The 26,224-nt window shown below is 47.1% G+C and overlaps 1 protein-coding gene across 1 annotated transcript in view; it reads left to right on the forward strand.

The window, feature by feature from the left end:
- Nucleotides 1-26,224, forward strand: part of LOC126292165 (uncharacterized) — a 291,437-nt gene that overhangs the window by 163,500 nt on the left and 101,713 nt on the right. Inside the window, exon 4 of the mRNA XM_049986002.1 lies at nucleotides 21,332-21,692. Within this exon, the coding sequence (XP_049841959.1) occupies nucleotides 21,332-21,692 (361 nt within the window). The remainder of the gene's footprint in view (nucleotides 1-21,331; nucleotides 21,693-26,224) is intronic.

The following is a 26,224-nucleotide window of genomic DNA, read 5'->3' on the forward strand; positions in this document are numbered from 1 at the left end:
AACCAGATCGTTTATGTAAATAGTAAAAAGCAGCGGACCTATTACGGTGCCCTGGGGCACACCTGAAGTTACTCTTGTTTCTGTTGAAGTCACCCAATTCAGGACGACATACTGCTCTCTATTAAAAAACTTTCCATCCAACCGCCTATGTCATCGGATAGACCGCAAGCGCGCACTTTTTGAAGCAAGCGACAGTGCGGAACTGAGTAGAACGCCTTTCGAAAGTCAAGAATTATGACATCAACCTGGGAGCCGGTATCTAGAGCCTGTTGTATATCATGCACAAAGAGGGCCAGCTGTGTCTCGAATGACCGCTGTTTCCTAAAACCGTGCTGGTTTCTCCAGATGAGCTTCTAAGAGTCTAGAAAGGTCATTATGTCTCAACACAAAGTATGTTCCGCAATGACATAGTTCAATACACATCTGCCCTCTAGCGCGTTTCTACACATTCGTTAAAGGTAGGCAGTGGACGATGCGCACGTAACCCATACCACAATAAACGGTGGTGGACTGTCCCATCTGGTAGTGTACAATGTGTTATACTGTAACACTGTTGCACCAGAGCCAAGGAGGACGCAGATTTGTACTGCAAATGCCGTTCGGATGAGGTGTCGATCTTCTCGTAAGGGGGGGGGGGGGGGGGGGGTCTGGGTTGCGCGACCTGACCCATCTCGTCGTGTTGTACGGCCTTTCCAGAACCATTCTGCACACACCCGCTGCACTACCAAACGTGCCCACACGACAGCACATTCGCACGTAACAATTATGTCGTTTCAAACTCACTCATTTGTCGGTACGATTCATGCATACGTCTGCGAGGCATCCTGCACTCCTGCTTAAATCACACTGATCCATTACCTGCGGTTTGTAGCGACAACGAGAGCCGCGGGCACATTTTACGGGTAGGTGGGATTGCGTCGCTATGTCGGTGTTGACCTTGAACCCACGGGCCGACCTGGTTCAAATACTAATCATTGCTGCAGCACATATTACACTACTGGCCATTAAAATTGCTACACCAAGAAGAAATGCAGATGGTAAACGGGTATTCATTTGACATATTATACTAGAACTGACATATGACTACATTGTCACGCAATTTCGGTGCATACATCCTGAGAAATCAGTACCCCGAACAACCACCTCTGGCCGAAATAACGGCCTTGATACGAGTGGGCATTGAGTCAAACACAGCTTGGATGACGTGTACAGGTATAGCTGCCCATGCAGTTTCTAAACGATACCACAGTTCATCAAGAGTAGTGACTGGCGTATTGTGACGAGCCAGTTCCTAGGTCACCATTGGCCAGACGTTTTCAATTGGTGAGAGATCTGGAGAATGTGCTGGCCAGGGCAGCAGTCGAACATTTTCTGTATCCATAAAGGCCCGTACAGGACCTGCAACATGCAGTCGTACATTATCCTGCTGAAATGTAGGGTTTCGCAGGGATCGAATGAAGGGTAGAGCCATGGGTCGTAACACATCTTAAATGTAACGTCCACTGTTCAAAGTGCCGTCAATGCGAACAAGAGGTGACCGAGCCATGTAATCAGTGGCACCCCATACCATGACGCCGGGTGATACGCCAGTACGGCGATGACGAATACGCGCTTCCAATGTGCGTTCACAACGATGTCGCCAAACACGGATGCGACCATCATGATGCTGTAAACAGAACCTGAATCCATCCGAAAAAATTACGTTTTGCGATTCGTGCACCCAGGTTCGTCGTTGAGTACACCATCGCAGGCGCTCCTGGTTTTAGAGGTGGTTATTGTCTTGCAAACGTCCCCATTGTTGACTCAGGGATCTAGACGTGGCTGCACGATCCGTTACATCCATGCGGATAAGATGCCTGTCATCTCGACTGCTAGTGATACAAGGCCGTTGGGGGTCCAGCACGGCGTTCCGTATTACCCTCCTGAGCCCACCGATTCCATATTCTGCTATCAGTCATTGGATCTTGACCAACGTGAGCAGCAATGTCGCGATAGGATAAATCGCAATCGCGATAGGCTACAATACGACCTTTAACAAAGTCGGGAACGTGGTGGTACTCATTTCTACTCCTTACACGAGGCATCACAACAACGTTTCACCAGGCAACGGCGGTCAACTGCTGTTTGTGTATGAGACATCGGTTGGAAACTTTCCTCATGTCAGCACGTTGTAGGTGTCGCCACCGGCGCCAACCTTGTGTGAATCCTCTGAAAGATTAATCATTTGCATATCGCAGCATCTTCTTCCTGTCGGTTAAATTTCGCGTCTGTAGCACGTCATCTTCGTGGTGTAGCAGTTTTAATGGCTAGTAGTGTACATACATGGCCTGTGAATACGAAGTCCTGTCTCTAGTCGTTAAAGATGTTCTGTTGTTTTCTGCATGTAGATTCATTTGGCTAATGATTTAGTCGTTTATTCTTCGCACGTGATATTTGAGAGTGGAGTGGTGGAGACCGTCTGAAGTTGGTTCCAAGCACCTACTCCCAATCACAGTGTGAGTTGCAGGGTAGTCGTGTAGCTGTAGATGTAAATATAAAACGGGGCAGAACGCTTAGAGTGAAGGATCTGTTCGCTAAAGATGCACATCTTTACTTATCCATCAAAAAACTTCGTAATAGCTAAATAGGTCCCCCCACGAACCATGGACCATGCCGTTGGTGGGAGGCTTGCGTGCCTCAGCGATACAGATAGCCGTACCGTAGGCGCAACCACAACGGAGGGGTGTCTGTTGAGAGACCAGACAAACGTGTGGTTCCTGAAGAGGGGCAGCAGCCTTTTCAGTAGTTACAGGGGCAACAGTCTGGATGATTGACTGATCTGGCCTTGTAACATTAACCAAAACGGCCTTGCTGTGCTGGTACTGCGAACGGCTGAAAGCAAGGGGAAACTACGGCCGTAATTTTTCCCTAGGGCATGCAGCTTTACTGTATGATTAAATGATGATGGCGTCCTCTTGAGTAAAATATTCCGGAGGTAAAATAGTTCCCCATTCGGATCTCCGGGCGGGGACTACTCAAGAGGATGTCGTCATCAGGAGAAAGAAAACTCGCGTTCTACGGTTCGAAGCGTGGAATGTCAGATCCCTTAATCGGGCAGGTAGGTTAGAAAACTTAAAAAGGGAAATGGATAGGATAAAGTTAGATATAGAGGGAATTAGTGAAGTTCGGTGGCAGGAGGAACAAGACTTCTGGTCAGGTGACTACAGGGTTATAAACACAAAACCAAATAGGGGTAATGCAGGAGTAGGTTTAATAATGAATAGGAATGCGGGTAAGCTACTACAAACAGCATAGGGAACGCATTATTGCGGCCAAGATAGATACGAAGCCCACACCTACTACAGTAGTACAAGTTTATATGCCAACTAGCTCTGCAGATGACGAAGAAATTGAAGAAATGTATGATGAAATAAAAGAAATTATTCAGATAGTGAAGGGTGACGAAAATTTAATAGTTATGGGTGACTGGCATTCGGTTGTAGGAAAAGGGAGAGAAGGAAACGTAGTAGGTGAATATGGATTGGGGGAGAGAAATGAACGAGGAAGCCGCCTGGTAGGATTTTGCACAGAGCACAACTTAATCATAGCTAACACTTGGTTTAAGAATCATTAAAGCAGGATGTATACATGGAAGAACCCTGGACATACTAAAAGGTATCAGATAGATTATATAATGGTAAGACAGAGATTTAGGAACCAGGTTTTAAATTGTAAGACATTTCCAGGGGCAGATGTGGGAATTTAAGGAGATGGGACCTGGATTAACTGAAAGAACCAGAGGTTGTACAGAGTTTCAGGGAGAGCATAAGGGAACAATTGACAGGAATGGGGGAAAGAAATACAGTAGAAGAAGAATGGGCATCTTTGAGAGATGAAGTAGTGAAGGCAGCGGAGGATCAAGTAGGTAAAAAGACGAGGGCTAGTAGAAATCCTTGGGTAACAGAAGAAATATTAAATTTAATTGATGAAAGGAGAAAATATAAAAATGCAGTAAATGAAGCAGGCAAAAAGGAATACAAACGTCTCAAAAATGAGATCGACAGGAAGTGCAAAGCGGCTAAACAGGGATGGCTAGAGGACAAATGTAAGAATGTAGAGGCTTATCTCACTAGGGGTAAGATAGATACTGCCTACAGGAAAATTAAAGAGACCTTTGGAGAAAAGAGAACCACTTGTATGAACATCAAGAGCTCAGATGGAAACAGAGTTCTAAGCAAAGAAGGGAAAGCAGAAAGGTGGAAAGAGTATATAGAGGGTCTATACAAGGGCAATGTAATTGAGGACCATATTATGGAAATGGAAGAGGATGTAGATGAAGATGAAATGGGAGATACGATACTGCGTGTAGAGTTTGACAGAGCACTGAAAGACCTGAGTCAAAACAGGGCCCCGGAGTAGACAACATTCCATTGGAACTACTGACGGCCTTTGTAGAGCCAGCCCTGACAAAACTCTACCATCTGCTGAGCAAGATGTATGATACAGGCGAAATACCCTCAGACTTCAACATGAATATAATAATTCCAATCTCAAAGAAAGCAGGTGTTGACAGATGTGAAAATTACCGAAATATCAGTTTAATAAGTCACAGCTGCAAAATACTAACGCGAATTCTTTACAGACGAATGGAAAAACTAGTAGAAGAAGCCCTCGGGGAAGATCAGTTTGGATTCCGTAGAAATGTTGGATCACGTGAGGCAATACTGACCCTACGACTCATCTTAGAAGCTAGATTAAGGAAGGGCAAACCTACGTTTCTAGCATTTGTAGACTAAGAGAAAGCTTTGACAATGTTGACTGGAATACTCTCTTTCAAATTCTGGAGGTGGCAGGGGTAAAATACAGGGAGCGAAAGGCTATTTACAATTTGTACAGAAATCAGATGGCAGTTATAAGATCGAGGGACATGAAAGGGAAGCAGTGGTTGGGAAGGGAGTGAGACAGGGTTGTAGTCTCTCCCCAGTGTTATTGAATCTGTATATTGAGCAAGCAGTAAAGGAAACAAAAGAAAAATTTGGTGTAGGTATTAAAACCCATGGAGAAGAAATAAAAACTTTGAGGTTCGCCGATGACATCGTAATTCTGTTAGCAAAGGACTTGGAAGACCAGTTGAACGGAATGGATAGTGTCTTGAAAGGAGGATATAAGATGAACATCAACAAAAGCAAAACGAGGATAATGGAATGTAATCGAATTAAGTCTGGTGATGCTGAGGGAATTAGATTAGGAAATGAGACACTTAAAGTAGTAAAGGAGTTTTGCTATTTGGGGAGCAGAATAACTGATGATGGTCGAAGTAGATAGGATATCAAATGTAGACTGGCAATGGCAAGGAAAGCGTTTCTGAAGAAGAGAAATTTGTTAACATCGAGTATAGATTTAATTGTCAGGAAGTCATTTCTGAAAGTATTTGTATGGAGTGTAGCCATGTATGGAAATGAAACATGGACGATAAATAGTTTGGACAAGAAGAGAATAGAAGCTTTCGAAATGTGGTACTACAGAAGAATGCTGAATATTAGATGGGTAGATCACATAACTAATGAGGAAGTATTGAAAAGGATTGGGGAGAAGAGAAGTTTGTGGCACAACTTGACCAGAAGAAGGGATCGGTTGGTAGGACTTGTTCTGAGGCATCAAGGGATCACGAATTTAGTATTGGAGGGCAGCGTAGAGGGTAAAAATCGTAGAGGCAGACCAAGAGATGAATACACTAAGCAGATTCAGAAGGATGTGGGTTGCAGTGGGTTCTGGGAGATGAAGAAGCTTGCACAGGATAGAGTAGCATGGAGAGCTGCATCAAACCAGTCTCAAGACTGAAGACCACAACAACAACAATAGGTAAATGTCATCAAGCAGTCTAACCCTTACGTCGAATAAGAGGTTACACCTGTGGTTGAGCATTACTGTGTCAAACACCACGTCTGTGAAATAAGAAGCATGTCAAACACGAGAAAGGCTGGCACGAAGTACCATCCACCGTACCCCTTGTACAAAAGTGTACCTAGTTATTACCTCCCGATGGAGGAGGAGGAGATTAGTGTTTAACGTCCCGTCGACAACGAGGTCATTAGAGACGGAGCGCAAGCTCGGGTTACGGAAGGATGTGGAAGGAAACCGGCCGTGCCCTTTCAAACGAACCATCCCGGCCTTTGCCTGAAATGATTTAGGGAAATCACCGAAAACTTAATTCAGAATGGCCGGGGACAGGATTGAACCGTCGTCCTCCCGAATGCGAGTCCAGTGTGCTAACCACTGCGCCACCTCGCTCGGTGTGTAACCTCCGGATAGTCTCAGTTAGTGTAAACCAAATTACAGATTTCACTCTCTTGGTTTGATTTCGAATTGGGGAAGATTAAGTGACCTCGCTGCGGTAGTTCTCTTCGCGTATCTGTGTCAAGGAAGAGTACTCTGAAGAAATAAGTAAACTGAGGTAATTTAAATCCGGTACAAAGCACTCTTCCGCTTTACTGTGTAATTGCTCTTACAACACTGGGAGTCATGTTCCCGGCCACCAGGTCACGTTGAATTCTGAGGTCTGGAATTTCACCAAGACCTCGTTTCTTCGACAGAGCAATTTGTACAGAGTTCGTGACCGCTGTCATTACTTCACCGCTTTCATTACATCCACGTTTGTGGTCGTATTCTCGTTTTATTCAGTCTGTAAGCAGAGTCTTGGTAAATCAGAAAGCAACATTAGGACGCACTTGAGGGACACCACAATACCACCGCGTTCATCACCGACTGGATCCCTTCCACAGTCCTTCTCTCATATTCCATGCTAGACCTGGGTAATTACTGCTATTATCCTGAATCTTCTGAGAGACGTAACTACGCTGATTATTCCCTGTGATATACACTGAAGTCCAAAATTAAAGGCCAGCCGTTGTGGCCGAGCGGTTCTAGGCGCTTCAGTCTGGAACCGCGCCACCGCTACGGTCCCAGATTCGAATCCTGCCTCGGCCATGGATGTGTGTGATGTCCTTAGGTTAGTTAGGTTTAAGTAGTTCTAAGTTCTAGGAGACTGATGACCTCAGAAGTTAAGTCCCATAGTGCGCAGAGCAACTTGAACTACAGCCACTTCGGAGTTATTCTTGGTGGTAATGTGTATAGTGTACTGAACAACATACATTAGCATTTACTTCATTTTCGGGCTAATAGTTATAGCTATTAGGATTAGAATGTTTTAGGCTGGTTAACATGTCGCAAGAAGAGCTATTAATGCTTATTTACCGAGCGAGGTGGCGCAGTGGTTAGACACTGGACTCGCATTCGGGAGAACGACGGTTCAATCCCGCGTCCGGCCATCCTGATTTAGGTTTTCCGTGATTTCCCTAAATCGCTCCAGGCAAATGCCGGGATGGTATTTTCCAAAGGGCACGGCCGACTTCCTTCACCGTTCTTCCCAAATCCAATGAGAGCGATGACCTCGCTGTCTGGTCTCCTTCCCCCAACAAACGAACCAACCAATGCTTATTTTCTGCTGGGCAGCGGGTCACGTGTTGAATTGTGGATACATAGAGACAAAACGACGAGTCTGTAGTGACAGGTATAGTCCATTTAGTAGTGCAGTTATGACCATGCTAAATAGCATCAGGTTGTAAAGTCTGTGGCGTGTTTGTGGGAAGACAGTTCATGCACGCAGCAAAAACAACCAACTTACTGGTGTGTGTACATATGTAGGTACCATATGTAAAAAAGAACAAATACCAAATAAAGGGATACATCGGTGGCTGTCACCACGTCTGTAGTGAGTGGCTGGATGGGAATAGGCGTTGGAAGGAAGGCAATCTCGTATAGACGAGGCGGTTAAGGGGACCGTTCGTGTTGAGCGGTAAGTCTGGGTTCGACACTAGTTTTCGCCTCCTACCACTGATACACTTCAACGGCCAGATGCGGCTAACGTCATTAAAACCTTCGAACGACCTTGTTATTGATTGGTAACATAGATAAATTAGCACGTTGTGAATGCTTTGCAGATGAGATATTGCAAAGGTGCTGCCGGCTTCCAGGCCCAAAGGATTGATCCTTAAAAGTCGGCACCATTCGAAGCACTTCGTGTCGACTGATACGTGATTCACAGTTATGCCATACTCAGCGACTCGAAATCTGTGGGACTGTAACTGCCTAACGAATTATTGTTGTGTTGTCTCAGTGACTCACCAATACCATTATTTCTACAAGGACTGCAGTGGGTCTGCTCTGCGATGACCTACCTACCAATATTCTTCAAAACTTCGACTGACTCTTCTGTCGGTTTGCTCTGTTGTGGCCCATTACCTGTCTGCATGTCAAGAGTCAGCACTGTCTTTCCGTAGGAAGGACAACACTACTTCTTCAAGACTGCATGGAAATCCACTACTTCCGTGTGCATTTTCTTTTATTGCTCAGTCTTTGAGAAAAACACTACTATTTTACTGTGATGAATTATCAGTACCGTCTATATGGACTGTGAGAAAATTTTAGCTTTTGGCCAACGTTGTATCAATAAGTGTGTGCATTTGATTTCTTTGCTGTTGTAATCATAATTATGAAAAAAAATTTCAAATCTGTATTGGCCACTGCCCAAAACTATTTGTAAATTTTTTTGTGGGGAGCATGGGGGCTATGTAAGTCAGCTGTTTAGGATTTTTTTTATTGGTAACGCCACCGCCACGTAGCGCTCTGTATGAAAATCACTGGCTGTGCCGTGTGCAGTCTGTGGCTAGTTTGCATTGTTGTCTGCCACTGTAGTGTTGGGCAGCGGCAGCTGGATGCTAACAGCGCGTAGCGTTGCGCAGTTGGAGGTGAGCCGCCAGCAGTGGTGGACGTGGGGAGAGAGATGGCGGAGTTTTAAAATTTGTAAGAATTGGTGTCATGAATTTATATATATATATATATATATATATATACACTCCTGGAAATTGAAATAAGAATATCGTGAATTCATTGTCCCAGGAAGGGGAAACTTTATTGACACATTCCTGGGGTCAGATACATCACATGATCACACTGACAGAACCACAGGCACATAGACACAGGCAACAGAGCATGCACAATGTCGGCACTAGTACAATGTATATCCACCTTTCGCAACAATGCAGGCTGCTATTCTCCCATGGTGACGATCGTAGAGATGCTGGATGTAGTCCTGTGGAACGGCTTGCCATGCCATTTCCACCTGGCGCCTCAGTTGGACCAGCGTTCGTGCTGGACGTGCAGACCGCGTGAGACGACGCTTCATCCAAACATGCTCAATGGGGGACAGATCCGGAGATCTTGCTGGCCAGGGTAGTTGACTTACACCTTCTAGAGCACGTTGGGTAGCACGGGATACATGCGGACGTGCATTGTCCTGTTGGAACAGCAAGTTCCTTTGCCGGTCTAGGAATGGTAGAACGATGGGTTCGATGACGGTTTGGATGTACCGTGCACTATTCAGTGTCCCCTCGGCGATCACCAGAGGTATACTGCCAGTGTAGGAGATCGCTCCCCACACCATGATGCCGGGTGTTGGCCCTGTGTGCCTCAGTCGTATGCAGTCCAGATTGTGGCGTGCACCTGCACGGCACCAAACACGCATACGACCATCATTGGCACCAAGGCAGAAGCGACTCTCATCGCTGAAGACGACACGTCTCCATTTGTCCCTCCATTCACGCCTGTCGCGACACCACAGGAGGCGGGCTGCACGATGTTGGGGCGTGAGCGGAAGACGGCCTAACGGTGTGCGGGACCGTAGCCCAGCTTCATGGAGACGGTTGCGAAGGTCCTCGCCGATACCCCAGGAGCAACAGTGTCCCTAATTTGCTGGGAAGTGGCGGTGCAGTCCCCTACGGCACTGCGTAGGATCCTACGGTCTTGGCGTGCATCCGTGCGTCGCTGCGGTCCGGTCCCAGGTCGACGGGCACGTGCACCTTCCGCCGACCACTGGCGACAACATCGATGTACTGTGGAGACCTCACGCCCCACGTGTTGAGCAATTCGGCGGTACGTCCACCCGGCCTCCCGCATGCCCACTATACGCCCTCGCTCAAAGTCCGTCAACTGCACATACGGTTCACGTCCACGCTGTCGCGGCATGCTACCAGTATTAAAGACTGCGATGGAGCTCCGTATGCCACGGCAAACTGGCTGACACTGACGGCGGCGGTGCACAAATGCTGCGCAGCTAGCGCCATTCGACGGCCAACACTGCGGTTCCTGGTGTGTCCGCTGTGCCGTGCGTGTGATCATTGATTGTACAGCCCTCTCGCAGTGTACGGAGCAAGTATGGTGGGTCTGACACACCGGTTTCAATGTGTTCTTTTTTCCATTTCCAGGAGTGTATTAAGACTATTAAGGTAAATACATTGTTTATTCTCTATTAAATTCTTTCATTTGCTAACTGTGCCTCAGTAGTTAGTGCCTTCCGTAGTTTGAATCTTTTATTTAGCTGGCAGTAGTGGTGCTCGGTGTATTGCAGTAGTTCGAGTAACGAAGATTTTTTGTGAGGTAAGTGATTTGTGAAAGGTATAGGTTAATGTTAGTCAGGGCCATTCTTTCGTAGGGATTTTTGGAAGTCAGATTGCGTTGCGCTAAAAATATTGTGTGTCAGTTTAAGCGCAATCGTGTATAATTGTTCAAAGAGGACGTTTCACATAGACCAGTCTTGTATAATTTTTCTAAGGGGTCTTTTCACCGTGTAGCGCCCCTAAAAGGACGCAGAAGTGCCGCAGCCCACCGTGGCATGGACTCGACTAATCTCTGAAGTAGTGCTGGAGGGAACTGAAACCATGAATCCTGCAGGGGTGTCCATAAATCCCTTAAGAGTACGAGGGGTTGGAGATTTCTTCTGGACTGCACGTTGCAAGGCATCCCAGATATACTGAATAATGTTCATGTCTGGGGAATTTTGTGGCCAGCGGAGGTGTTTAAACGCAGAAGAGTGTTCCTAGAGCCACTATGTAGCAATTCTCGACTTGTGGGGTGTCGCATTGTCCTGCTGGAATTGCCCAAGTCCGTCAGAATGCATAATGAACATGGATGGATGCAGGTGATCAGACATGATGCCTACGTACGTGTCACATGTCAGGGTCGTATCTAAATGTATCAGGGGTCCGCAGCACTCCACCTGGACACGCCACACACCTTTACAGTGCCTCCACCAGCTTCCTGATATTCGCGGTACACCCGTGACATGCTCGTACGGGAAAATGCCCACCTCATCGCTACCTCGAGGATGCTGTGTCCCATCACTCGTGCGCCGACTATAACATTCAAACTCACTTAAATCATGATAAGCTGCCATTGTAGCAATAGTAAGCGATCTAAGAACTGCGCCAGAAACCCGTTGTCTTGTACAGGGTGTTACAAAAAGGTACGGCCAAACTTTCAGGAAACATTCCTCACACACAAAGAAAGAAAATATGTTATGTGGACATGTGTCTGGAAACGCTTACTTTCCATGTTAGAGCTCATTTTATTACTTCTCTTCAAATCATGGAATGGAAACACAGCAGCAACAGAACGTACCAGCGTGACTTCAAACACTTTGTTACAGGAAATGTTCAAAATGTCCTCCGTTAGCGAGGATACATGCATCCACCCTCCGTCGCATGGAATCCCTGATGCGCTGATGCACCGCTGGATAATGGCGTATTGTATCACAGCCGTCCACAATACGAGCACGAAGAGTCTCTACATTTGGTACCGGGGTTGCGTAGACAAGAGCTTTCGAATGCCCCCATTAATGAAAGTGAAGAGGGTTGAGGTCAGGAGAGCGTGGAGGCCATGGATTTGGTCCGCCTCTACCAATCCATCGGTCACCGAATCTGTTGTTGAGAAGCGTACGAACACTTGGACTGAAATGGGCAGGAGCTCCATCGTGCATGAACTACATGTTGTGTCGTGCTTGTAAAGGCACATGTTCTAGCAGCACAGGTAGAGTATCCCGTATGAAATCACGATAACGTGCTCCATTGAGCGTAGGTGGAAGAACATGGGGACGTAGGTGGAAGAACATGGGGACCAATAAAAGACTCACCAACAATGCCTGCCCAAACTTTCACAGAAAATGTGTGTTGATGACGTGACTGCACAATTGCGTGCGGATTCTATCAGCCCACACATGTTAATTGCGAAAATTTGCAATTTGATCGCGTTGGAATGAAGCCTCATCCGTAAAGAGAACATTTGCTCTGAAATGAGGATTGACACATTGTTGGATGTACCATTCGCAGAAGTGTACCCGTGGAGGTCAATCAGCTGCTGATAGTGCCTGCACACGCTGTACGTGGTACGGAAACAACTGGTTCTCCCGTAGCACTCTCCATACAGTGACGTGGTCAACGTTACCTTGTACAGCAGCAGCTTCTCTGACGCTGACATTAGGGTTATCTTCAACTACACGAAGAATTGTCTCGTCCATTGCAGGTGTCCTCGTCGTTTTAGGTCTTCCCCAGTCGCGAGTCATATGCTGGAACGTTCCGTGCTCCCTAAGACGCCGATCAATTGTTTGGAACGTCTTCCTGTCGAGACACCTTCGTTCTGTAAATCTGTCTCTATACAAACGTACCGCGCCACGGCTATTGCCCCGTACTAATCCATACATCAAATGGGCATCTGCCAACTCCGCATTTGTAAACATTGCACTGACTGCAAAACCACGTTCGTGATGAACACTAACCTGTTGATGCTACGTACTGATGTGCTTGATGCTAGTACTGTAGAGCAATGAGTCGCATGTCAACACAAGCACCGAAGTCAACATCACCTTCCTTCAATTGGGCCAACTGACTGTGAATCGAGGAACTACAGTACATACTGACGAAACTAAAATGAGCTCTAACATGGATATTAAGCGTTTCCGGACACATGTCCACATAACATCTTTTCTTTATTTGTGTGTGAGGAATGTTTTCTGAAGTAACACCCTGTATAGGCGTTGGCCACTGCAGTGCCGTATTCTCCCTGTTTACGTATATCTACATTTGAATAACCATACGTACCCTAGTTTTTTTTTGCCCTTCAGTGTACTTACATTGAGTGATGCGTTTAACTATGACACACGGTCACAAATGTTTGCTAAATGTTATGAATGTCTTTTCTCTCCACTCATCGCATTTTATTATAACATCATAATTTTGTTTCATATTTATTGCAAATATGTGCTGCACTTGAAGGCGCCCTCTCTATAAAGCGCATTCACGCATCTATGTTCCCTTCATTTGAAATGTATGCTACTCCTAGCAGCCAATAGGTACGAGGCACACACGCCTGTCATTGTCACTACTGGAAGCCAAATAATTCAACATTCTCCCTGGCACATTACCTAACGCAGCGCTGGCCACGGCATTTGATTTCATGTGTGTAGGGGCGGACCAAGGATCGGACTGTCTCGGTTTTGTTCCTCCTCGTAACTTCTGGGAACAGCGCCACATTTCATTCAGCGATGCAGCGTGGCATTTTTCGATCGGCACAAGTCTCTTCAGTTCGGAAGAATCGTGGTCTCAGCGCTGTGTACCCTTTGCTATTTGTTCGTGCTATTAAGGACGTTCACAGTCCCCACAGCTGTTTGCACCGGGCCGGCCGGAGTGACCGAGTGGCTCTATGCGCTACAGTCTTTAGCAGCGAGACCGCTACGGCCGCAGGTTCGAATCCTGCCTCGGGCATGGATGTGTGCGGTGTCCTTAGGTTAGTTAGGTTTAAGTAGTTCCAAGTTCTAGGGGACTGATGACCACAGTAGTTAAGTCCCATAGTGCTCAGAGCCATTTTTGTTTGCACCGAAAGCTTCAGTCTAGCGACCTATCGTCATACGCATTTAAAAATGAGAGAGCTGAGAAATCCCTATACATATTATGCACTATAATGAGCAGCTTTAGGAAAGGTAAACGCACCAGAGAGGCAATTCTGACGTTGCAGTTGATAATGGAAGCAAGACTAAAAACAGAACGATTTGTCGACGTGGAAAAAGCGTTCGACGATGTAAAATGGTGCAAGATGTTGAAAATTCTGAGAAAAATATCGGTAAGCTATAGGGAGAGACGGGGATATATACAATATGTGCAAGAGCCAAGAGGGAATAATAACAGTGGACGACTAAAAATGAACTGATCGTATTAAAAAGGGTGCATGACATGTAGCCTTTCTCCCCTATTGTTCAACCTGTACATCGAACAAGCAATGATGGAAATAAAAGACAGTTTCAGGAGTGGAATTAAAATTCAAGATGTAAGGATACTTTTACTTTTCCGTGTCCAGATCAAATTTTATTTTTCGAATAGTTAGCCACCGCTACGGCTTTGTCGTTGGCTTGTAGCAGGTCACTAAAACCGCAGGGCTCCGGCAGCAGTCGGCACATGAGCAGATGTGCCTCGTCTTGTACCTCTCCGCATCCGCAAAGAACGTCGTCATCGTTAGTCAGCAGTCCCCACTTGCACAGATTAGTTTTGCATCTGGGTACACCAGCCCTCAGCCTATTTAGTGTTCTCCACACTGTATAAGGAAGTATGTTTCAAGTTGCCATTTGCTCTTTTGGTATTATCTTCAGTGCGGTTTGTTCATTCTCCCAATTATGGACTCTATTATCTTCCTGTGAACCGTCAAGGATCTTGGTTCCGAGCCTGAGTGACGTGCCCATTCAGTGGGTGTCGAGAATCTGTTTCTTTCTTTGTTCTCTCAGCGTCTGCTGCCACCTGCCTTCTGATCTCGGATGGGGCAATTCCAGCAAGTAGGTACAAATTACCCGTTGGTGTGGGTCTGAGACAGCCTGTAACAATTCGCAATGTCTCATTTACACTTACATCAACCTGTTTAGCATGTGCAGATGCTTCCCATACTGGCGCTGCATAGTCTGCTGCAGAAACACACAGAGCAAGTGCTGATGTTCTCAGTACTGGTGGTTGAGCTCCCCATTCATAGTTTGTCAGACTGTGGATGATGTTATTCCTGGAGCAGACTTTAGCCTTCGTGTTTTGGCAATGCTGCTTCAAGGAAAGCGTTCTGTCAAGTACAACCCCAAGGTATTTAGGTGTTGGACAGTGCTTTAGCTTCTTACCTTGCCATGTAACATCGAGGTCAACTCCAGCATCCCTATTGCGCAGATGGAAAGCAATGATACGATTCACTGATGACATTGCCATCCTGAGTAAAAGTGAAGAAGAATTACATAATCTGTTGAATGGAATGAAGAGTGTAACCAGTACAGAATATGTAACAATTATTAAAAGGAAAGTTGCTATTCACCATATAGCGGAAACGCTGCGTCGCAGATTGGCACAACAAAAAGACTCTCACAATTAAAGCTTTCGGCTGTTAACGCCTTCGTCAACAATAGGCGACAGACACACACACACACACACACACACACATATATATATATATATATATATATACACACACACACACATATATATATATATATATATATATATATATATATATATATATATATACGCAACTCGCACACACAACTGCAGTCTCAGGCAACTGGAACCACACTGTCTGGATTTTTCATTGTTTGACAGAACAGTACATGGACTGGGATTAAAACGAAGACAAACGAAGGTAATGAGAAGTAGTAGAAATGAGAACAGCGAGAAACTTAACAGCAGGATAGATGGTCACGAAGTAGATGAAGTTAAGGAATTCTGCTACCTAGGCAGTAAAATAACCAAAGACGGACGGAGCAAGGTGGACATAAAAAGCAGACTAGCAATGGGAAACAGGGCATTCCTCGACAAGAGAAGTCTACTAGTACCAAATATAGGCCTCCATTTGAGGAAAAAAATTCTGAGAATGTGCCTTTGGAGCACAGTATTGTCTGGTAGTGAAACATGGACTGTGGGAAAACCAGAACAGAAGAGAATCGAAGCGTTTGAGATGTGGTGCTGCAGACGAATGTTGAAAATTAGGTGGACTGATAAGCTAAGGAATGAGGAGGTTCTACGCAGAATCGGAGAGGAAAGGAATATGTGGAAAACACTGATAATGAGAAGGGACAGGATGATAGTACATCTGCTAAGACATCAGGGAATGACTTCCATGGTACTAGAGGGTGCTGTAGAGGGCAAAAACTGTAGAGGAAGACAGAGATTGGAATACGTCAAGCAAATAATTGAGGACGTAGGTTGCAAGCTCCATTCTGAGATGAATTGGCGCAAGAGAGAGAAATTCGTGGACCGCATCAAACCAGCCAGAAGACTGGAGGACCTCACCTTAAGCACGAAAAACTTACCTGTAGCGTAACATCGTGTCCTCCGAACTTCACTGTAGGCGCTACATCTGATGGCAGGCAACGTCGTCCAGGCATCTGACAAACCTAAACACATCAGTCGTACTCCCGCAGGTTGTAGCGTGACTCATAGTCCACATCACTCAATTCCAATCATCCAGTGTCCAAGGACGTCGCTGAACATTACTTCAGTAATGTTCGGCATATTAGCAGGTGCTCCATCATTGTATCCCAGTCTTTTTAATTCCCCACGCACAGTCATTGTACCAGCTGGGCTGCTGGTAGCATTTCGGAACACTCGAGCCATTTCTGCCACTGATCACATGCGATTTTATAACAGCCCCCGTCCGCAATGCTCGACGATTCCCGCCCGTCAGTGCAAGAGAATAGCCTGCTCTTGCTTTACGTGTGGTTGTTTCTTCGCCTTTTCACCTCACAATCACATCACGACGGTCGACATGGGCAGCTTTAGAAGGGTTGAAATGTCCCTGATAGATTTTTTACTCAGGTGACATCCAATGATAAACCCATGTTCGCAGTCACTGAACTCTTCTGACGGACCCATTCAGCTGTTACTCCCTCTCTAGTGACAAGAGAATGTAGAGGACAATAAGTGTAGAGGAAGACAGAGACTGGAATACATCCAGCAATAAATGGAGGACGTAGGTTGCTACTCGGAGATGTAGAGGTTGGCACAAGAGAGAAATTCGTGATGTGTCACATCAAACCAGAGACTGATGTCTCAAAAAAACAGAAAAAAAGTGACAGGTGCTCCAAATTTGCTATTTTTTTTTATTGTATGGGTAAGGCCCCCCGTCTGTCAGACCATTCGCCGGGTGCCGGTCTTTCAGTTTGACACCACTTCGGCGACCAGCAGTCGATGATGATGAGAAAAACACAACACCCAGTCCCTGGGCGGAGAAAATTCCCTGACCCAGCCGGGAATCGAACCCGGGCCCAGAGGATTGACAATGCGTCACGCTGACCATTCAGTTACCGGCGGCGGACAAGTGTGCTATAAAACGACTTAACAATACCACGTAGAAAGAATTTAAAGATTTATTTGGTGACGAAAGCGTAAAGACTCACACCGACCGACAGATGCTATGTACATCAAAAGCAGTTTGTGCTAAATTTGCGGGGACGGAGCAAGTGAAGAAATTGGTGGTACGAATAGCAAAATTTCTGAAGTTCATTGAGGGTGTCAGATGTGACAATTTTCAATGAAACTGAATGAAGAAGATGGAGAGTTCATATATTATTGCAAAGCACTTTGGCTAAGTCAGGGGGCACGCCAGGAACGATTTTTCGATTTAAAACCCGCTATTGTTAAATTTATAAAGGAAGAAGGAGTGCATCTGGAATGGATTTCGGACCTCGCATTTTAAGTGGACGTGACTGCACGCTGGCCACGTTAAGACACTGCAAGGTGTTCTACATTGCTTTCGTCAGGTAGTTTCCAGGTCTTCATTAAGAGTTTGTAAAAGTGCTACAGTATTTCGAGCAACATGTTTGCTTAAAAGAGGGCTTTTCGATTTTGAAACTAAATAATTCGCGATTATATGGCTACCTGCGTGCACAAAAAAAAGTGTGAAATTCTCTGCTTTTGTCTGTATAGCGACACTTTCTACCAGATAAAAATTATACGCACATGTTTATTGGATCAAAAATAATTCGTGCGGTTTAACGCACTTGTCACGGTCGGCGCGGCCCCCCTCATCGGAGGTCCGAGTCTTCCCTCGGGATGGGTGTGTGTCGTCCATAGCGTAGGTTAGGTTAAATTAGATGAAGTAGTGTGTAAGCTTAGGGACGAATGACCTAAGCAATTTAGTCCCATAAGATTTTACCACAAATTCAAAAGTCAAAAATAGTTCAACAACACTGAAAAATTGTTTTCTTTTCGTCTATGGTGTTGAGAAATGTGGATTGTGAGACAGACCCTATGCAGTGTTGCTGCACTGCCATTTAAATGTGATGCGTTCGCAGTTTTCCCCTCTTCCACCCCCTCGCACTCAGACAGAGTAGCGTGGTGGTGGGGGAAACGTGCAGCGAGGCAGAGCGCTCTGCCTCTCGTGCCCGGGACAGCCGAAATCTCAGCGGCCCCTGCTTTAAACTATTTGCTTCTGTGTTCACTTGCTTCATTACACTGTACTGTGTGATACACTATGTGATCAAAAGTATCCGGACACCTGGCTGGAAAGTTCGTGGCGCCTTCCATCAGTAATGCTGTAACTCAGTATGGTGTTGGCCCACCCTTAGCCTTGATGACAGCCTCTGCTCTCGCAAACATACGTTCAATCAGGTGCTGGAAGGTTTCTTGGCGAATGGTAGCCCATTCTTCATGGAGTGCTGAACTGAAGAGAGGTATCAGTGTTGGTCGGTGAGGTGCGCCATGAAATCGGCGTTCCAAAACATCCCAAAGGTGTCCTATAGGATTGAGGTCAGGACTCTGTGCAGGCCAGTCCATTACAGGAGTGTTATTATCGTGTAACCACTCCGCCACAGGCCGTGCATTATGAAAAGGTTCTCGATGGTGTTGAAAAATGCCATCGCCATCCCGGAATAGCTCTTCAACTGTACTGTGATAGTGCCACGCAAAACAACAAGAGGGCAAGTCCCCTCCATGGAAAACATGACCATCGCCTCCGGATCTCACTGTTGGCAGTACACACGCTGGCAGATGACGTTCACCGGGCATTCACCATACCCACACTACACCCTGCCATCAGATCGCCACACTGTGTACCGTGATTCGTCACTCCACACAACGTTTTTCCACTGTTCAATCGTCCAATGTATACGCTCCTTACACCAAGCGAGAAGTCCTTTGGCAGTTACTGGCATGAAGTGTGACTTATGAGCAGTCGCTCGACCACGAAATCCAAGTTTCCTCGCCTCCCACGTAACTATCATAATTGTTGCAGTGGATCCTGATGCAGTTTTGGATTCCTGTGTCATGATCTGTCTAGATGTCTGCCTATTACACATTACGACCCTCTTCAAATGTCGGTGGTCTCTGTCAGTCAACAGACGAAGTCGCCCTCTACGCTTTTGTGCTGTACGTGACCCTCTACGTTTCCACTTCACTATCAGATCTGAAACAGTGGACAAAGGGTTCAAATGGCTGTGAGCACTATGAGACGTAACATCTGTGGTCATCAGTCCCCTAGAACTTACAACTGCTTAAACCTAACTAACCTAAGGACAGCACACACATCCATGCCCGAGGCAGGATTCGAACTTGAGACCGTAGCGGTCACGCGGTTCCAGACTGAAGAGCCTAGAACCACACGGCCACACCGGCCGGCGGTAACAGTATACCTACGGATGTTTAGGAGTTTGGAAACCTCGCGTACAGACATGTGACACAAGTGGCAGCCAATCTCCTGACAAAATTCGTGAATTCCGCGGAGTGCCTCATTCTGCGCTCTCACGATGTCTAATGACTACTGAGGTCGCTGATATGGAGTACCTGGCAGTAGGTGGCAGCACAGTGTACGTAATATGATAAACGTATGTAATTTCCAGGCATATTAAAACTTTGTACCGGACCGAGACACGAACACGGGACCTTTGCCTTTCGCCGGCAAGTGCTCTACCAACTGAGCGACCCACGCAGCATTCACGCCCCGTCCTGACGGCTTTACTTCCGCCAGTACCTTGTCTTCTACCTTCCAAACTTTACAGAAGCTCTCCTGCGAACCCTGCAAGACTAGCACTCCTTAAAGAAAGGATATTGGGGAGACTTGGCTTAGCCACTGCCTTGGGGGATGTTTCTAGAATGAAATTTTCACTCTACAGCGGAGTGTGCGCTGATATGGAACTTCCTGGCGGATTAAAAGTGTGTGCCGGACCGAGACTCGAACTCGGGACTTTTGCCTTTCGCGGGCAAGTGCTCTACCAACTGAGCTACCCAAGCGCGACACACGCCCCGTCCTCACAGCTTTACTTCCGCCAGTACCTCGTCTCCTACCTTCCACACTACAGAAGCTCTCCTGCGAACCTTGTAGAGCTAGCACTCCTGAAAGAAAGGATATCGCGGAGACATGGCTTAGCCACAGCCTGGGGGATGTTTCTAGAATGAAATTTTCACTCTACAGCGGAGTGTGCACTGATATGAAACTTCCTGGCAGATTAAAAGTGTGTGCCGGACCCAGACTCGAACTCGGGACTTTTGCCTTTCGCGGGCAAGTTCTCTAGCATCTGAGCTGCCCAAGAACGACTCACGCCCCGTCCTCACAGCTTTACTTCCGCCAGTACCTCGTCTCCTACCTTCCAAACTTTACAGAAGCTCTCCTTGCATAACTAGCACTCCTGAAAGAAAGGATATTGCGGAGACATGACTTAGCCACAGCCTGGGGGATGTCTCGAGAATGAAATTTTCACTCTAAGCGGAGTGTGCGCTGATATGAAACTTCCTGGCAGATTAAAACTGTGTGCCGGACCGAGACTCGAAGTCGGGACCTCCGCTGCAGAGTGAAAACCTCATTCATGATAAACGTATGTTTTAGGGGGTGTCCAAATACTTTTTGTTGTGTTGGCAGACGAGCCAATACTGTGTTACTGTTGGGGGCGGAAATGCGTTTTAGCTCACGCAGGCTGGCGTGAGGAGGGAGGGACTCTGCTGACGTGAGGTCTGGAACATGAGATGGAATTAGAATTAAGAAAGCGGACGTAATTAGTTTGCTACTTAACTTCAGTGCATTAATCATGAACGCCGCTCTTGACGGTATATGATTCACAATATTATCTGTTCAGAATACATTCTTATAGTAACTTAACACGGCGCCTTGCTAGGTCGTAGCAAATGACGTAGCTGAAGGCTATGCTAAACTGTAGTCTCTGCAAATGAGAGCGTATGTAGACAGTGAACCATCGCTGGCAGAGTCGGCTGTACAACTGGGGCGAGTGCTGGGGAGTCTCTCTAGACCTGCCGTGTGGCGGCGCTCGGTCTGCAATCACTGATAGTGGCGACACGCGGGTCCGACGTATACTAACGGACCGCGGCCGCATTTAAAGGCTACCACCTGCAGGTGTGGTGTCTGGCGGTGACAGCACGTTTTTTATCACATAGTGTTGCAGGATCTCACCACAGGCGGTGTCTGCAGCGAGACTGAGACCGGCGTTGGTTGTCTGCAGGCTCCAGCGTGTCGATCCGCGTGTCCCCGGTGGGGCTGGTCTTCAAGGACGACCCCCCGGCGGCGTCGGCCGGCGGCCGGCAGGAGCGGCTGGTGGCCCAGCCCCTCGGCGTCCCGGCGCCGGTCTTCGTGAGCTCCGGGAAGCTGGTGGTGGCCGGCGACGCCTCGGCCAGCAAGGGCTCCTCCGAGGACTGGTGGCGCCGCCAGAAGAGCGTCCTCAAGGTGGGCGCCGACGGCATCCCCGTGGTGCACGGCGTGCGTGTGCCCGACGACGAGTCCGACCGCTTCCAGACGTGGCGCAACGCGCGCGTCGTCGACAACGTGCTCGTGCCAAACGCCTGGGACGCCGCCAACCCTGCAAGGTAGGCGACTGCACACTAACCTCGCACACCGGCAACGAAACCAGTCTGTACTTGCGACGCTTCTTTACTGATTACACGCACACACACATGAATTCATCGGCAGTAATAATCAAATATCATCTCCATATCGAGGCCCTCTCCACAATTACTATTTACAATATTAAACCGTCACACTTGTGACAACGGCCCCTCTACGTGCCGTTAACAATAACCACTACTGAAATAATACTACTGGCCATTAAAATTGCTACGTCAAGAAGAAATGCAGATGATAAACGGGTATTCATTGGACAAATATATTATACTAGAACTGACATGTGATTACATTTTCACGCAATTTTCTCTCCATAGATCCTGAGAAATCAGTACCCAGGACAACCACCTCTGGCCGTAATAAAAGCCTTGATACGCTTGGGCATTGAGTCAAACAGAGCTGGGGTGGCGTGTACAGGTACAGCTGCCCATGCAGCTTCAACACGATACCACAGTTCATCAAGAGTAGTGACTGGTGTATTGTAACGAGGCATTGCTCGGCCACCATTTACCAGCCGTTTCCAATTGGTGAGAGATCTGGAGAAGGTGCTGGCCAGGGCGGCAGTAGAATATTTTCTGTATCCAGAAAGGCCCGTACAGGACCTGCAACATGTGGTCGTGCATTATCGTGTTGAAATGTAGCGTTTCGCAGGGCAGGTTAGAGCCTCGGGTCGTAACACATATTAAATGTAACGTCCACTGTTCAAAGTGTCGTCAATTCGAACAAGAGGTGACCGAGACGTGTAACCAATGGCACCCCATACCATCTCGTCGGGTGATACACCAGTATGGCGATGACGAATACACGCTCCCAATGTTCGTTTACCGCGATGTTGCCAAACACGGATGCGACCATCATGATGCTGTAAACAGAAACTGGATTCATCCGAAAAAAATGTTTTGCCATTACTGCACCCAGGCTCCTCGTTGAGTACACCATCAAAAAAAATTGTTCAAATGGCTCTGAGCACTATGGGACTTAACTTCTGAGGTCATTAGTAACCTAGAACTTAGAACTACTTAAACCTAACTAACCTAAGGACATCACACACACCCATGCCCGAGGCAGGATTCGAACCTGCGACCGTAGCGGTCGCGCGGCTCCAGATTGTAGCGCCTAGAACCGTTCGGCCACCCCTGCCGGCAGTACACCATCGCAGGCGCTCCTGTTTGTGATGCCGCGTCAAGGGTAACCGCAGCCACGGTCTCCGAGCTGATAGTCCATGCTGCTGCAAACGTCGTCGAACTGTTCGTGCAGATGGTTGTTGTCTTGCAAACGTCCCCATCTGTTGAATCAGGGACGAAGCGGTGGCTGCACGATCCGTTACAGCCATGCAGGTAATATGCCTCTCATCTCGACTGCTAGTGATACGAGGCCGTTGCGATCCAGGACGGCGTTCCGTATTACCCTCCAGAATGCACCGATTCCATATTCTGCTAACAGTCATTGGATCTCGACCAACGCGAGCAGCAATGTGGCTATACGATAAACCGCAATCGCGATAGGCTAGAATCCGACCTTTATCAAAGTCGGAAATGTGATGGTACGCATTTCTCCTCCTTATACGAGGCAAACTACTGTTTGTGTATGAGAAATCGGTTGGAAACTTTCCTCATGTCGGCACGCTGTAGGTGTCGCCACCGGCGCCAACCTTGTGTTAATGCTCTGGAAAGCTAATCATTTGCATATCACAGCATCTTCTTCCTGTCCGTTAAATTTCGCGTCTGTAGCACGTCATCTTCGTGGTGTAGCAATTTTAATGGCCAGTTGTGTAGATAACTATATGTTTACAATGTCGGCCATCGCCTTTCTCAGTTTTACATTTACTGAAAAGATAAACTTAATTTGGTGCTATCTGATCTGAGGGGTACTATTAATTGTTCTGTTTACACTTAGCACACTACTACACTAAACGTCCGGAAGATTCTAGACTTTATGCAAGCTTAAGGCAAAACTTCAATTTGATGAACATGTGATGGAAGAGAGCAAACGTTAATCCTTTACGATTTCAGAAACAGACGATCCAAAGAGTGAACGTATACTCAACTTTGATCAGTAGGAAATCTTCTGCCTAAAACAATTCTCTCGTTGAATGCAATAGAGAAATCGCGCGTTAACGGGGTCCGGACGTCCCTGAGTTCAAATCCTGAGATTTCCGTCACACTGCAAGCTTGCGGGGCGAGGTTCGAAGTTTGCTCGCGTCGACCACTATACATGTTTCAGAAACAGAAAGACATCTGCGGCAGACACACTGTAGTATATACAAGTTACACAAATATATATGGAGCTTCTTCGCATAATGGACGAGGAAAGAAGCATATCGAGAAAAATGACAAGAAGGGACAAAATGATAGGATATGTGATAAGACATCAGGGAATCAATACCTTAATACACTCCTGGAAATGGAAAAAAGAACACATTGACACCGGTGTGTCAGACCCACCATACTTGCTCCGGACACTGCGAGAGGGCTGTACAAGCAATGATCACACGCACGGCACAGCGGACACACCAGGAACCGCGGTGTTGGCCGTCGAATGGCGCTAGCTGCGCAGCATTTGTGCACCGCCGCCGTCAGTGTCAGCCAGTTTGCCGTGGCATACGGAGCTCCATCGCAGTCTTTAACACTGGTAGCATTCCGCGACAGCGTGGACGTGAACCGTATGTGCAGTTGACGGACTTTGAGCGAGGGCGTATAGTGGGCATGCGGGAGGCCGGGTGGACGTACCGCCGAATTGCTCAACACGTGGGGCGTGAGGTCTCCACAGTACATCGATGTTGTCGCCAGTGGTCGGCGGAAGGAGCACGTGCCCGTCGACCTGGGACCGGATCGCAGCGACGCACGGATGCACGCCAAGACCGTAGGATCCTACGCAGTGCCGTAGGGGACCGCACCGCCACTTCCCAGTAAATTAGGGACACTGTTGCTCCTGGGGTATCGGCGAGGACCATTCGCAACCGTCTCCATGAAACTGGGCTACGGTCCCGCACACCGTTAGGCCGTCTTCCGCTCACGCCCCAACATCGTGCAGCCCGCCTCCAGTGGTGTCGCGACAGGCGTGAGTGGAGGGACGAATGGAGACGTGTCGTCTTCAGCGATGAGAGTCGCTTCTGCCTTGGTGCCAATGATGGTCGTATGCGTGTTTGGAGCCGTGCAGGTGAGCTCCACAATCAGGACTGCTTACGACCGAGGCACACAGGGCCAACACCCGGCATCATGGTGTGGGGAGTGATCTCCTACACTAGCCGTACACTTCTGGTGATCGTCGAGGGGACACTGAATAGTGCACGGTACATCCAAACCGTCATCGAACCCATCGTTCTACCATTGCTAGACCGGCAAGGGAACTTGCTGTTCCAACAGGACAATGCACGTCCGCATGCATCCCGTGCCACCAAACGTGCTCTAGAAGGTGTAAGTCAATTACCCTGGCCAGCAAGATCTCCGGATCTGTCCCCCATTGAGCATGTTTGGGACTGGATGAAGCGTCGTCTCACGCGGTCTGCACGTCCAGCACGAACGCTGGTCCAACTAAGGCGCCAGGTGGAAATGGCATGGCAAGCCGTTCCACAGAACTACATCCAGCATCTCTACGATCGTCTCCATGGGAAAATAGCAGCCTGCATTGCTGCGAAAGGTGGATATACACTGTACTAGTGCTGACATTGTGCATGCTCTGTTGCCTGTGTCTATGTGCCTGTGGTTCTGTCAGTGTGATCATGTGTTGTATCTGACCCCAGGAATGTGTCAATAAAGTTTCCCCTTCCTGGGACAATGAATTCACGGTGTTCTTGTTTCAATTTCCAGGACTGTATATATTACAAGTTAACCAATGAACAGAATTAAGGAGCTTAGTTTTCTGTGATCCAAAAAAAAAAAAAAAACTAGATACTACGTGAGAAGATGTGTCAGGCCACGCCCAATGACTTAAGGTCCACCTTACAAGATAATCTGTCTTTGCTGAATACCAGACACCACATAAATCAAACGTGCAGTACCTAATGTGACAATCAACGTTCAGATAGGTATTTGAAACTGCAATAGAAAATTAATGTCTCTTCAATAGGTCGCTAATGCAATAAGCACGGCCCCTATGGCCACAGAGCAAAATACACACGACCTCTATCCGACCATAAAACACAATGTGACCTATATTTATCATGGCCACTTGCCTTCCATACACACAAGAAATTAAGACACAACAACTGCCACTAAATCAAGTAACCAGGAAATTCTAAATCAACGTATAACTAAATTAAGAAATGACGTTCAACTAAACTAGCTATCTTCAGCGTGCCACTAAGCCCCAAATCCAAACTTACAAATGCGAGGCGCTACTTCTATCCACTTTAGTAACACAATTTCATGGCCGTTCCAGAACATAACTCGCCTCGCCACCGCTGCAGTGAATGTTTTGCTGGCCACTAGCACGATCAACTGCAACTGTCAACAGTGCTTAAGTACACATTGATATTCACTATATATATGGTATTCAC

The sequence above is a fragment of the Schistocerca gregaria genome, chromosome 9 (assembly GCF_023897955.1).
Source record: "Schistocerca gregaria isolate iqSchGreg1 chromosome 9, iqSchGreg1.2, whole genome shotgun sequence".
Classification (NCBI taxonomy): domain Eukaryota; kingdom Metazoa; phylum Arthropoda; class Insecta; order Orthoptera; family Acrididae; genus Schistocerca; species Schistocerca gregaria.